Genomic DNA, 15,186 nt, shown 5'->3' with positions numbered 1-15,186 from the left:
GCTGCAGCTCACTGTACTTTTCCTATGTTAAATTCACAGCATCAGCTGAGTACCCTGTCAGCTTTAGAGCACCCAGTTGCCACCTTGCCCCAAGGACTGGATATAAAATAGAAAGCACGCAATGTGTTCTTTTGTACCTTCAGGCTCCAGCCCACTGTATAGCTCGGCCACCTCGCTGGAAGTTTTGGATCCACTTAGAGATAATGCCAAGCAGTTCCCCTTTAATGAATCCAGGAGCCAACAGCCACAGAAAGCCAGCAGAGTATTTTAACCTGAGGTTGAGGTCCAGAGATGAAGAATACTGCTGATGGGCAGCGCTCACTTGGCAATGATTTTTTACCACTTACGAGGATTAACAGAGAGAATGGTATGAAAGTCAATTCCTTTCACTGTTTCATCAAACTAATCATTAATTCATTAATATCCTCTTACCTACTTGATGCATGACTTGCATCTGTGGCTGAAGTGCCACACATTTCAGTCTGACTCATTGCTGTTTAAGTTTGGAATTGTTGTGTCTCACGTTGTTTTCAGCTATGCTGCTAGTCTCTGCTTACTCATATTAATAGCTTTGCCATGGCCTCGTGCCTCCCTCCCCAGCAGCTCCCAGCATCTGTGGGCACAAGCTAATGTTTGCAGTCTGAGACAAGCTCAAGATTTACTACTTCATCCACAAAAGGGGAATCCTCACTCTTCTGGAAAAGCCAGCCACAGCTTTATCACTCCTTGCTGCTGAGCGTATGCTACAGCTGATCTAAAAAAGCCTTGGAAGGTGCTTGAGAACTGGAGCTGCTGACAAGGCAAAGAAGTGGCAGTCACTCCCCACCGCCTCCAAGAATTCACATTCTGCAAGAGGGATTTTCCTCTCATTTAAGCCTGAAAACATTCCTGAGAGGAACAGTTTGTCCTCAAGCTGGCATAATGTTGCACTAAACATTTGCCACTTAGTGTTCTGCAAGCTGTTAAGCTTCCTGTGAAAGCAGTAAGATACCACAGAAGCACTCTTTTGTAAACAGTCCTACATCATTTTATTAAAGTACTATGGCAATACTTATCTGGGAACAAAACAAGGGGAAGTTGCATCAGTGTGTGGGCTGCAAATGAGGCAAGGGGAACTATTATCCTAAATTAACACAGAAAAACAAATTATATTCAACCAGAAATCCTTTACAAGGGACAGCATGTAAAAAGAAAAATACACAACTCTAATGCTAAGCATAGGATAATAGGATATACAGATATACACAGAGGAAGGGTGTAATTTGAGAGTACTCCTGACATACAAATGCAATGGAAAATAAAGAGGAGAAGAAAAGCAATGAAAGTTTCAATAGGCTCTGAAAAAGGCACAGAAATAAAGGAGAAATGGACTTCTTAAAAGATTCTGGACAACATTCCAAGTAAGCAAGAAGTCCCTTCTTTTCTCGCTGTACAATGATACCAGCACTACACTGGGCAACATGGGCCCCTTGCTTGGCTAAGGCCATTGCTGTTTCCTTACTTACTGAACTGTAGAGCTTATTGGCTAGTCTTGAATCATAAAACCCGCCCCCCCCCCCTTTTTTTTTTTGCCATGTGCTTTATAAGCCCCCTTCTGTTAAGAATCTAATCATAACACAAGAAATAACAGATAAAACAGATTAAGATCGTTCAGTGGATCTAGGTGGTCCTTTCTAGTCTGGCATGCCCACAGAAATAGGAAAGCACCCTGAAACATTATTGTTCATTATGACAGATATTGGTGGAAGAACATCTGCATGCTAACCACCAACATCTGCACCCTAACTGCCAGCAGGTTTTGCAGGTTTCTGATTTTCTGAATGGATCTCAGGGAACATAGCAGAATGAGAGTCCCATACTTGTCTGTATTTCTGCAAAAAGTGATCAGCCTGAACTTGCTCAAGAGGTGCCAAGTCAACCACTTACTGGAGTAAACCAGTTTAAGTACACTACAGAAGATCAAACACGCCCAGAACTTCCCTCTCTGTCTGAAACTGTCTAGACCAAAATGTCCCATGTCTGCACTACTGACCACTCTTTCTCCAAAGCGTGGTAACTACCTCCAAACTTCCTAGAGAGAGTAACCTCTACCCTGTACTAACTCCCAAGTAGTGCCCAAGAACTGCTGGGAGGAGTCTGAGCTGATCTAGCCCAAACCAGGAACCAGATTAATAATGTAGCACTACAGATGACTGTATTTATTACTCCAGAAGATTTAGTGTAAGAGACATCACCTGTGGCATTAACCTCAAGGAAGTAATGAGCAAGAATTAACCAAAGGATAACTAACAATGGTGCTTTCAAGAATTTATTGCAAAAGCATATTAACCGGACTGCACGCCTGTACATGCCAGAGGTAAAAAACAGATCGATACCCCAGAAAGAATGCTCCTAAAGGAGTTCTTGTTCAGCAGAACACTGCTTGGAAGGGCAAACTCAGGACTTTAAGTATAGAAACTATTTTCTTTTGCCTGTTCCAACTGCAAGGCAATGGATTTGTTGAGTGTTGCAGAGGGGAAGGTCGAGGAGGGAGGCAAGGGCATCCCTATTTACAGATAGACAGATGAGACTGCACTGAAAGTTCCTGACTTACATAAGTAATTTGTCCTCCTGTTTGTGTAAGCAATCCAGCTAGACCACAAATACCATCCCTAGTACTCAGGTGAAAAGAGGTTGCAAGTCATTGTTCTGAGAAAATGCTCTGAAATGCAGAACCCAAGGCTGTGACATCAGCTGCAGACCTCTGCATACCAAGACTGGATGCTGGTGAACCATGACATGCATAAAATAGCAACATTTGGGAAACCCTTCATAACCAAGTCCAGTAACATTTATTCTCCTTAATTTGCAATTAATTCAGATTAAATTGACATAATTGGGAGAATCACACTTGTAGCCTTTCTATAAGCATACTTTAAAATCTTATTTATAAAATAAATGCATTTTCTGTTTCTGAAATTACATAAATGAGCATTACTTGTTTCTAAATGAAGTAATGATGCATTTCACCCAATAAAGGAACAGAACCCTTGTTTGTTAGTACTTGTTCTGTGTCTGGGCTGAGAAACTAATCAATACCCTTAAATCCTGCCCCAAGTGAACTTCTGTGCAAACCTGTGTCTCACAGCACAACAGAGGATTTATATCAACACACTGAGTCAGATCCTGCCTTAAGCCACAACCAGGTTTATGTTGCTATAAGAGAGACCAGAGTTTGCCCCCCTGCCTCTTTCCTTTTTTCAGATAAAAACATCAGATCTAATTCTAATCTCCTGGATTGCAGGGTAAGCCCAAAACAACTGGTTCTGTGTCAAGGGAGTTGGTTTGGAGTGGCAGTTGAATGGGGCTGTGTTGCACAGAAGTGGCATGAGCAGGAAGGAGCATGCTCAGCAGCATAAGGCAGGTGTCGCTAGGCAACAAATGTAACCATGGTTACCTGTATCCCAAGCAACCCACGGATTTCCGAGATTAGTCATTCATCTGGAAAAACATTTAAAAAAAAACATGTTAATGTATCACAATACAACACTGTCTCTGCATAAATGTTGTAATGATGAGATGCAACTAAATAGACCTTACTGTACTGGGACCTGTTGCTCCACCTCTGACTCGGAGAGCTCGCGGTTGCTCGCTTTCAAACATTGGGGGCTGTGGTAGCAGTGACACAACTAGACCTTTGGTCAGGGGTCAAATGTTTTTAAACTCTTCATTAGGTAAATACCCTGGAGAAGTTTTAAAGGCTACAGGAAAAGCAGTAGATTTCCTTTACATATAAATTGCCTGGTGAGATTGACTGTTCCTTCTCCAGGAAGATGGCATCGGTGTTCAGTTGGTACATATGATTGTTGATTAGTATCAAAGTTGCCAGTAATCATGTGCCCATAGTAATGCTCTCACACTTGCCAACTTATACATGCTGGAGATTTCCAAGAAGCAAAGGTGGTTCAGAGAGAAGAGCGTCCCCAAGGCCTGAATCCAGCCACAGCAGAAGGGACAAAGAGCAGCCAGGTTCACCAGCATCTTCCCTCCAGCACTTCCAGGAATGTGATTGTGTGGAATAGACCTGCATGATTTTAACAAAACCAGAAAACCTCCAAAATCCTCGGCAGTCTGTGACCACTACACCCCTGAACAAAATTCCTCCCAGTTCTGAGCCTGGGAACCCATTCAGCCCTGCACTTACATGTCTCTTGCACACATCACCTGAGATGCTAGTACCAGTCTCTTTCCTACCATTTCTTTCACCTAATGCTAAAAAATTGAGTCAATAAAATCAATCTGTAGTTAGCACAGGCATTCACAGGAGCGTGGATTTGTCCTTGCACAGCGGTATACACAAAGTGATTAGCTCAGTCATTCCTTATAGGAGCTTGTAAACAAATTATTAATTCCTGTGTGTTTGGGGGATGCTAATTAGAATTAGAGTTCACAGCAACAGCTCTCCTTACTTCATCAGAAAAAACTGTAAATATATATTAAGGAGATCAGCTGGTAATTAAAAAATAATCTTTCTTATCATCTGTGATATCTTGGCTACTTTAGTTATGAATGTAAAGCAGTAAGCAAATGCAGTAATGATAATACACATGCTAAATATAACCTATCTTGCCTTCATTAAACTAGTTTACTTTGTTTATACCATTGGAATGAGGCAGTCCCTGCAACTTACTTTAATCTACTTATTCAACTTCTTCATTAAAATCATGCTTTTCAGCTGTGATCGCTAAGCCAAATAATACACAGTGTGAGCAAAAAGCTTATGAAAATCTGTATAAACTATTTTGATCAGTCTTAACCAAAAGAGGAATTGGCCTCCAAACAATGAGCCTTTTTTTTCTATGAAGCCTTTTAGGAAATCCCGCTCCAAATATTCTTAAGCTTAAAGAGTAGCTACTGAGGCTACCATTTGCATGCTAGAAACATTACATTTGACTTATTATGTATTGCAGAAAAACAGAGGAGAAAGGAGAAAAAAAATTGTGACTCCATTGTACATTTGCCATACTGACACACTCATAAAGTACACTGATCACTCTTGTGGTTGGGCTTCAGTGACGTTGGCTTCCTTGAACATAAACATTTGGAAAGAGCCCCATAATTTCATAGATTTTGCTTCATGAAGCCTAAATGCATATGCACAGTTTCCTTGCAGACATTCTCACACATAATCAAACAGTTAGAGATTCTGATGCAGCGATCAGGAAAAATCTTTTTCTCAATCAGAGATGTGAAGAAGCAACAAAGTGGTTTAAGCCCTAGCAACAAGGGTGGTCTTTGTAAATGATGTGTTATGGAAAGAGAAAAATCTTAGACTAGACTATTAGAATTAATATATCTTATACTAAGGTGACAGCCATCTAGAAATGATCCAAAGAAAAACTGGAACAAGGCACATTATAATGGATGCTTATTATCAAAACCTATTCTATTTAGAAGCTGGGCTGCAAATCTCATAACAAATTTATTTTCAAATGACTGCCCAGACTTTCTGCTTTAGACTGGCTCAGAAATGCCTTAGCCTTTCTCACAGTGTTACTGCATTTCTGCTCCCAAATCCAGCCAAAATCAGAGGCACAGCAGACTGCAAAAAATGAAGGAATAAATTATTTACTAAGTAAAACAAATCTCTTCCTGAACACTGAAGCTACTAAAGCTTGGTTTCCTATAAATCTGTGCCTTGTACTTGATTGACTTTGGCCAGATGTGAGCGCTTGAAGCACTGCTTTTCACAAACTGTGCTGTCCGAATGAAGTTTTTCATTTCAGGCTCCAGGCTTTTTCATGCACATTCTAATGCAGTATAAATTTCTGCTGCAGGCTTTAATTAACAGACTTCCTCTCCTCTAACTGTTCATTATTTGCATAAAACTTGGACCTTAATTATTTTTGAGATCTCTACCCTTTTGCCAAATGTAAAAGAAATCAGACAGGACTTTCCAGTTACTAGGGAGGATTCAGAAAATCACCATATATGCAGAATAACCTCAGCACACACAATTGTAAAAACCTCATTTTTTCCTGACAAAATGTAGATTCCAAGACTGGTTTGACTGCATTAAATGGAAGGTTGCTACATCAGCCTGGGTCTGCACTGTGAAAGATACAGATGTGGATTTAAAATGTGAGGGTTCATGGATCTTAGGACCTGGAGCTGCCCATAGGACTCTACAAAATTTTCATTTAAATCTGGCTTTGATTTCTTCATGCCATTATGACCTGGGAAGTTTTTGAAGATAGATTCTTGTTCAGATCCCCCAGTGACTACTATTAATCTCTTCATATCTAACCAATCTCTTAAAGGAGAGAAAGCTGCTTTCTTCCATTTTCTCTTCATTATTAATCTGTTCACCAAAGTGTTGGAGTTGGTTCTGAATGCTAAGGAGGAGCACCTCTTAGCTTGCTAATGAGGGCACATACAAGTATTTTTGCAAAATCCTAACTGTGACTAGCTTTAGAAGAATGTTATGAGGTGATAAAATCAGTTCTTTATAAAAAGGGGTGCTGAATTTTCCTACAGAAGAAAAGGTTGTGTATGTGGTTCTTGTACAACACTGCAATATTTATTTTTGAATGCAGTGTTAGAGCATACAGTTCGTACCGCATGACCTAGTACAAGTGCTTTTACATTTCAAACTGCATTAAATGGATCATATCTCACCATTGCTGAGCTTGTGGCTAAGCAGAAAATAGATTTCTCCCCAAGAGAATGCCTGCAATTGTCTGTTAATTTTGATTTTTCTTAATAATTTATTTCACCACTTAATGTCCTTCAATTTAATAGGCCTGCATCTGTAATAAACTACATTTTTAACATCTGTTTTCACAATATTTTCCCCATGGGCTTCAATGAAGTCCAACGATATTACACATAGTTTGTGAAATACGACAGTTCATGGACAAATTCAAGTGGACTAGAGTCACAGCGGCTGAAATCGACCCCACCTACCTACAGTCTGGGTTTGGGGGCTGAATGTGCCTGCACTAGAAGTGACCTCTCATGCTGCTAAGAATCCCTCACCTGCAACTGCTGTAACAGCTGCTGGGCTGGGACGGGACACCCAGGCCCTTGTCTATGCCTACTTTGTCCACATTTGGTGCCTTACAGTGTGCGCTAACCTGAGAGAGCAAACAAGAGGGCTCACGTGTCTGCAGCTTTCTGAGACACTGTTGCTCATTCTGGTTCCTGGTCTGAGATCTGCCCATGCAGCATTTAAGACACATGGGATAAAAAGCACAAACAGTATTGAAACGGGCATTTCCCCGTTCCCCATGAGATTTTCTCTTCCTGGCTCCATGAATCTTTTTGCAGTCTTTTCTGCACAGTGATCCAGCTTCATCCACACTGTAGATTATCCAGCAGCCAGGTGCTCCCCAGACTCTGAGACAAGTTATGGTTTCAGCATCTCCCAGAATAAGGGTGATGACCAAGATCTTTAATTTCCTGGGCAGGTGCTCTAATTCCCAGGCTTCTGAGCAAAGGTAGGTATTCCTTCAACGGGAACTCAGGACTGGGAAACTCCAAGGGGATGTACTTGCCCACTGTGAGTCCCTCCACGCCAGAGTTTCTGTGCCACTGAAGAAAGCACAGAGCTGGTGGCCAGGCTGTACACCAAGTCCATATGGCTGAAAATATTTTTCTAAATCTTTGGAAACCTCTACTTTTTCTTCAGAGGTCAAAAACAACTCTGGTTCACATTACACGATGGAAAATTGCCAGAGACTGGCTCCTCAGTGACAGGCCTGCTGTGGTGTCAAAGTAACAGCCACCCACCTAAAATATTTAAAAACAGTAAGATGTGGTAACAAATCAATAGAGTGTTTTTTTCTGTCCATTGGAAAATATTCTATAACACAAATCAATCCTCAATTAGACTATGGGGGGAAAAAAAAGCTTACAAAACCTTTGTTTTATTAGGCTCATTTGACATGGATTAGAGTTTTGTAGCTTTTTTTTTTTTTTTTCAACTTAATTTGTGTAGGTTGCTGACCTTGGCAGGAGTGTGCATGGCATCTTGTAAGAGTGCCTTCTGACTGACTTAGCTCTGATGTGATCCTTTCTTTCTATGTGAAATGCCAAACAAAACCCCTGAGTCAAAGATAGGCCCTTATCCTTGGTATTTTTGTAATTCACTGCATTAAGTTAACTTTCTGAAATCCTTTTTCTCTGTGTAATTCTCTTGGTGTTTCTAAATTCACTACAATTAATATGATTGAAATATATATTAGTCACAAAACTTTAACATGTGCAGAAAATATTTAATAAAATAAACACCGCAACATCTAACTTAAGTATCTGGTCACCACATAACCTTCTGTTAGATACTCCGATTTTGTAAATAGCCTGTAGAAAGAGGTAGGAATATAAATAATAGAATCACTTCCCCCTATAATGCACATGTTAAAAAGAAGTTTTCTAAAGTCAGCCAAAAGGAATCACTTAAAAAAGGGGAGGGGGCTGGTCTCTCTTTTGCAGGTTTGGTACCTTTCTTAAACCTTGTTAAGTTCAGCTATCCCCAGAGACTGGAAACTCAGACTTATCTGTGGAGGGTTTGTTTTCAAAGCCACATTTTTAAGGACTTGTCAGTGAAGGCTATATTTAAAACACAAATTAAGGATGAGGACACAGAGCTGTCCTTTAAATTTTATGCATGAACATCAATTCGATGACACATTTTGAGCAAAGTGGATGTGCAACCTCAGCACTCTGCTACTTGAGGAAATTTAAGCCCAAAGAATTTTGGATTGGACCTTAAACACCAGACAAGGGACTAACTGGATAAAAATGGTACTTGCCATCATTTTTGCTGCAACTGTCATTGTGCACAGAACATATAAGTCATTTGGCCACACAGCACAAATGCAAGAGGGACATGATAAATTAGGCAAAAAACATTCTTTTGGGTGAATAGGAGAGTAAACAGAGCTCTAAGTACTGATCCTTATCCAGAGGTGTTTCACGTATTTTACCTATGATTCTCTAATATCAACATTGACCACAGAAATGTTTCAAAATCCAGCTCACTGTCCTCACAGTGCATGCCCTAATTACTACTGTACTGGGTCAAGATCTCTCTTGTGCTGTCTTCACAGCCCAGTGAAATGGTCTGCTTTTCTTCTCCAAATGCTATTTCCACAAAGGGCCTGAGCAATGACTTGTCACTCATACCCCTGTCCACACTTTGCTGAAAGCAGGCTGCAGCAGAAGAGATAGGTATTATTCTTTTTTGGGATTTGTATGTCTTTTAGACGTAGTCTAAACAGCATCAGCCCCATAACAACTTATAGGACAATATTAATAATAATAAATGCCCTGAAATCTGAAATACAGTAATTCTGACTTTTTCTCTTGGGACGTCTACTTATGTTATGGTGTTGTGTTCCTATATGTGTTGGCCTTATTCCCACATATCATCCAAATGCTAAATGGGTCTGATCTATCCATAGCAGCTGTGCCTGACTGAAGGACAAGGAGATTACTGCACTGCTCCTCAGAAAAGGAGGAAAATCCCAGTCAGAAGCAAGGCTTTTGGATCCTTAATGCCTTAGGTTCTATTGCAGCAAAGTAACTTTTGGCAGGAGGAGTATCAAATATAGTTTAAATCTCAGGACTGGGCATCAGTCTCACTAATAAATATAAGCAGATCAAAGGAGTAGCTCTAGAGTCCAGGCCAGCACAATCATGGTTGTCAGATGACATTAAGGAAACTAGGAATCCTAAAAGTGAGCTTGTATCCTCCAAAAATACCACTAACCAGAACAAGGGCAAAAGTTACTCTGTTTTAGATTCAAATTACTGGAGAGGAGTAAACTGCTGAGTTGCTTGAGCATGTGATGGGGTTAGAAAACATTCTTCTATATAAACTTGTGGGATTCTGTATACTTTTCTGAAGGAAAAATATATGTGAATACTTACAGGTCTCCAAAATTTTTCCCTGGAATGAATCAAAAATATTTTTTTTCTGTTTTGCTTCTGAATTCGGTATAGATGCCTATTTTCTGCCTCCCAAAAGGCTGTGCAAGGCAGTGTTGCCATCTGTGCTAAATGAGAGGCAAACAAGACTCCACGGTGCATAGGCGGGGACTTAAGCATTTCTTAAATGAACATGGGTTGTCTCAAGGGAAGAACATATCATGTGTGAGTTCTTTTCTACCAGCTTCAGCAGTTTCGGAAACTGCACTGAAAGTCAAGACATCAAACTGAGTTATTATACCTTAGTCCAGATTTTCACAAAGAAATAACCCTTCTTTATAATCCTTATGCAAATAATAATACAAGGGTAGCTGCAAGGTATAATAATCGCTTCTAATAGGAAGCTCAGCCGGTTTTCTAAATGTGGGATTTTACATATGAGCTCAGGAATCTGCGCCTGAGATACCACAAAGCTTTCAGCGAATTATGTTGTTTCCTAGTGTTTCTTTATCCTCCTACTTCCTTTTTTCCCCTCTTCTTTCTTTACTCTCGTTTCAGGAAGAACCATATGTACATGCAGTGTTTAATAACCTGGTTTCTTTAGTTTTTCATGAGTTTGTATTGCTCTTCACACATATGGAAAGGACTACAAATTGATAACTGAAAAGTCTGTGAATTCTGAAAGTTTAATAAATTTTAGTGTGATTTCTGATTAAATGAAAATTCTATTGAAAATATAAAATTTAGTTTTCCCCTTTCACTATACTCTTCATAACTAAGCCTGTCTTTCAGCCAGGCAGCTGAAACAATACGTTGTGACTGTAACCTCTACACTTTATGCTAACAGGAAAAAGAAGTTTCTGTGCATATTGGCCGGGGCTGTTTAGGGAATAAGGAATGGGCAGAATTGGGAATTTCCTCACACAGTGGTTGAAAAACAAACTGGTAGGAAATTCAGATGGTAATTTTCTGGTTGCTAAACACAGTGACTAGAAAAATATTGGATACAGCACAGAAGAAAGCACTTTAGCTCACAAATTCTCTGTTGCCATTATTTGTGAAATATCTGAACAATTAATATGTTTGGAAAAACAGGATTACTCTGGTAACAGCAACAGTCTACATGTGTCAGACAGCTTATTAAACAAGGATACTACTCTGTCAGTAAGTCCTTGTCTGTGGAAAAAGCTAAAGAATTTGTCTTATGAATTTTTATTTTTATTATTCTAATCTTACAATTCAGTGCTGACTTGAAGTCAACAATTCTGATCTATTCCTGTAATGAATTTCTGTCTTACATAACAAGACTTTGAGTCATATGTGTCCAAGTTTAGGTGTATAACTGAAGAGCAACGGGCAAAACACAAACATAATGAGACTCCAGAGGTTCAATGGAGTTAATGAAGAATAAACACCTAGACTTGTTTATGTTTCTTTTATGTTGGATGGTAGATTAAGAAGCAATGCAGCTTTATTACATATTTCTACTCAGGCATATCTTTTTCTACAAACCATATCAAATTTCAGCTTTTGAAACCCTCAGTTTTTGTCTATTTTAGCAGCCTACACTTTAAGAACATGCCAGTAACATATTTAAAACTGCTTTGCTCTTCTAAGATGTCATCTCTTATGAAGCAATCTCCAATTCCCATTGCCCATCTAAACCTTCCCTGAGTTTCATTTTTCAGCCAAGCATAAACATTTCTGCTCACAACCAGCTGATATCTGACAGACACCACACTCAATATTCTGACATCTTTTCCCAGACAAAGAAACTTCAGTCTCCACAATAACTCTAAAGATGGGTCATAATAAATTTTGTCTATTGCTCAGAGATTAAAGTATGTCTGATTTGCAGTTAAAAATGGCTATCAGCCAGTAAAGTTGGAAAGAAAAGTCTGGCAAGATTGCATCTGCCTTTGATTAAATTTAGGTATTCCGTGATTTGTTGAGTTTCACACAGCAAATCTGAGATACACTCGGTTCCTATTTCCTACAGTTAAGACTATATACATTCACATTTTGTGAAATCTCTCCTCTGTTATCCCACAACCCCATACAGATCACTGTTATCAATGTTCACCAGTACGTCTAGCCTATAAGGTTAAGGAGCAAAAAAGAGGCTGAAAGAGAGCTACAGGAGAAAAAATGTCTCTGTTGGGGAAATACAATATGCTGTGGAACCAAGACTCTAAAATATAGAAAGTGTAGTCTTGGTGTCCAAGAAAATGGGAAGAGATTCATCAAAATCCCATTTCAGCTTACCTTCCTGTAAGTTTGCTGAGTTTGCTGAGGTATAAAGTACCTTTCCATGAAGTTATTCTATCTTAAGAAACTACTTCTGCCTTCACAATCAAGACATATTAGTGAAGGTTTGTGGTAAAATGCATACTGGCTCTTACCTGTGGTTACAGTGCTATCTAAGTCGTCTAAATTGGTATTTACTGCGGATGTCTAGACATTAGCTACCTGAATATTGATTTTAAATAATATACTTTCCAGCTTTCATCCTCCCATGTCAATCTTAACATGGAGTTTGGAGTATTGCTCAGCCCACTGTCCTCTGCTGGAACCACAGAAAGGTGGTCAACTGAAAACTTTCCCTGGAAAGACTCAAAAACCAGCTTCCTTCTACTTCCCTGAGTTTTTCTTCATTATAGATTAGACATTGACAGATGTCAAGTCTGGACTTTTCAGCAACCTAAGCATGGCTGAACCCTAACCCCTAATTAGTGAACTATAAACTATTTCTATTATCATAAGCAATAATTACCTTAATGAATTATTATTGAAACTCATCAATTAATCTAGGTTTTCAAGACGCTTTTGAAAAGATTCTTTGATGATGGCTCTTTTTTAAAATAGTTCCATGTCAAGAGAGAAAGAAGGAAAGTCTTCTCGTGGATTAGTAAATGGTGGAAGAACAATCAATGAAGATTAGGAATAAACAGCAGATTTTTCAGAAAGAAGGAAAGTACCAGCAGAATCCCTTAGGTATCTGTGTTTAGAGATATGATATTAAATGTATACTTACTTAATAAATGACCTGGGCAAGGGGTAAATAGTGAGGCAAAAAAATCTCCAAAATGGTACAAAATAAATTACAAGAGTCAGCACTGGAACTGAAAAGGACAAGTTGCAGAATGGTGTTACGATACAGAATATGTGCATGATAGAGGAGGAAATAAAATTCATCCTTCATGAATGCAAATTCATAGCTATTATCATGAAGAGAAACAAACCATAAGTTTACAGACATAATGCTAGATTTCAAATGACCATGAGGAAGGTGATCCTGGAAGTAGATCTTGTGGAAAGTTCTCTGAAAGCATCTTTTCAGTGTTTGTAAGTGATCGAAACAGAAAATAGAATAGCAAGAACTATTATTAAAACAGTAAAGAATCAAATGGAAATAAGGTACAGTAGATCTACCTAAAAGAAACACAGTAAAATCAGAAAGTAAGTGTAACTGGGGATTTGGAATGTTTCCACATGGGGAGAGATAAAATAAACTAAGATTGTTCAGCATGGAAAATAAATAAATATGGGGAAATTGGAAAGAAGTATGTTGAGACTGTGAAACGCATAGAGAGGGTGAACAGGGAATAACTATTCACTGTTTCCCATAACACAAAGACAAGGTGGAACAAAATGAAATTACCAGGCAACTGGTTCAGAAGAAATAAAAGGAAGTGTTTTTCATGTGACACATAATTAAATTGTAGCAGTCATTGCCATAGGATGTTGTGGATGCCAAAAGTATAAATGAGCTCAAAAAGCAATTTGACAAAATCAATGGAAAAAATCATGGAAGACCTCCATTCTGAAAGTCCCCAACTTTCAGATTGCTAAAAGTTATAAGGGTATAACCATGGGAAAAATAATTCTGTGCTTGTCAGTTTACTGTCTTTGCCAAAGTATCTACTATAGCCATTGTCAGAGACAGATCGGTGAGCTAGATGTTTGTCCTGATCTAACAAAGCTGTTCTCTGATGCAAGAATTCAACTGTTTTTTCATTGCAAGTATGAACTTCACTCCTGTTCTAAAGTGAGCATATTTTAGAACAAAAGTAATGGCTGGACTTTTAATCAGCAGTTGTACAGTGGTTGCAAGATAGTGGTGAAATTACTGGCTTGATGCTGTCCCAACTCTGGCAATGAGTAGACGCTCTTGTCATTTGATGGTTGTTTTGTGTGATACAATTGATGGGGTCAGTGTGATTCCCAGAAATGAGATGATCGTATCCTAAAGCCAAATTTACAATTAAAACTCCAAACGCAAAGGACCCTCATTCAGTATATCACAGCCCTCTTTTCATTAGCAAGGCACATGGACTGGGGTACATCATAATGCTTGCACTGACAAGCATTCATTGTGAGCAAGGTCTTGGGGTGTGCTTCTGTAAACCCTTAGTAACATAATTGGAGAGTAATTTTCTGAAAATTATTGATACTGTCGAGGTTTACTCCCTGCACCTACCAGTTTTCAGGACCTGGAGCCCTTGTCTAATTTTACGTAGTCTAGGGGATTAAAACCTCAGGTCGTTTCTCCTTTCAGGATCTATGGGAGAGCTTTAATACAGACAAGAGCAAGTGAGGAGACAGGCATTAGCATAGAGAGTATCAATGGAGCCCATGTCAATGGACTTCATCACTTTCAGTGACAAGGCTGAACTGGAGTTTTACCTATTCTTTTAATATGTGTTTTCCTAACAGCTAAGAAGGCATTGTGTTGTTAAATAGCCACGGGAAGGTGGTAGGCTAGGCAGGAAAATGCAAAAACAGAAGCAGAGATCCTTTCACATTTTCATTACTAACGCTTTAGTTTATACCCCCTTGCTTTCCAACTTCGCCGAGGTGGGATACTAGAGGCGGCTGGGTAAGGAGTCCGACAGAATACAAGTAACAGCAGACTGTTACTAAGCAAGGCATTCTTCGTGGCAGCGCTAGGGCAGCATTGGGGATAGTGCCACCATAAGTGCTCCTGGCAAATTTCAGAGGCTATATATATACCATAAAGTTATACATACACGTGAGATTTCCTGGAACTTGCTCACGTATGCAAGCGTCCGGTCCGCGTGCGCAGCGGTCTTTCCCGGCGGTCTCTGAGTGGTCGTCGGAGTCTTCTGTTGTTGCCATTCTTTTGTAACTTGTTTAGCTTTCTGGTGCACAGGTCTGTGATTTGAAGAATCGGTTACCAATATTCGAGTGAGCGGAGGTACCTTTATTTGGCAGCGCTGGGTGCATGGGAGATCGCTCCACCAAAGCCATGCACAC

The 15,186-nt window shown here is 39.4% G+C and overlaps 1 protein-coding gene across 7 annotated transcripts in view; it reads right to left on the bottom strand.

Annotated features, from left to right (window-relative positions):
• Positions 1-15,186, bottom strand: part of LOC121089777 — a 67,523-nt gene that overhangs the window by 7,319 nt on the left and 45,018 nt on the right. For 2 of the 7 annotated variants that reach the window (XR_005828358.1, XR_005828355.1), the window contains exon 4: positions 3,437-3,480. The exons of 2 other annotated variants lie outside the window; for them this stretch is intronic. Coding sequence is in view for 2 of the 5 variants with exons in the window: in XM_040597285.1 (XP_040453219.1) it covers positions 14,940-15,084 (145 nt within the window). In the remaining 3 variants the exon portion in view is untranslated. Of the gene's footprint in view, positions 1-3,436; positions 3,481-14,939; positions 15,085-15,186 lie in introns of all 7 variants that reach the window. 3 more of the 7 variants (XM_040597285.1, XM_040597286.1, XR_005828353.1) reach the window with 2 other exon arrangements.

The sequence above is a fragment of the Falco naumanni genome, chromosome 6, assembly GCF_017639655.2.
Source record: "Falco naumanni isolate bFalNau1 chromosome 6, bFalNau1.pat, whole genome shotgun sequence".
Taxonomy (NCBI): Eukaryota; Metazoa; Chordata; class Aves; order Falconiformes; family Falconidae; genus Falco; species Falco naumanni.
Note: the sequence above shows the minus strand (reverse complement) of the source record. Positions and strands in the feature narration are given on the sequence as shown.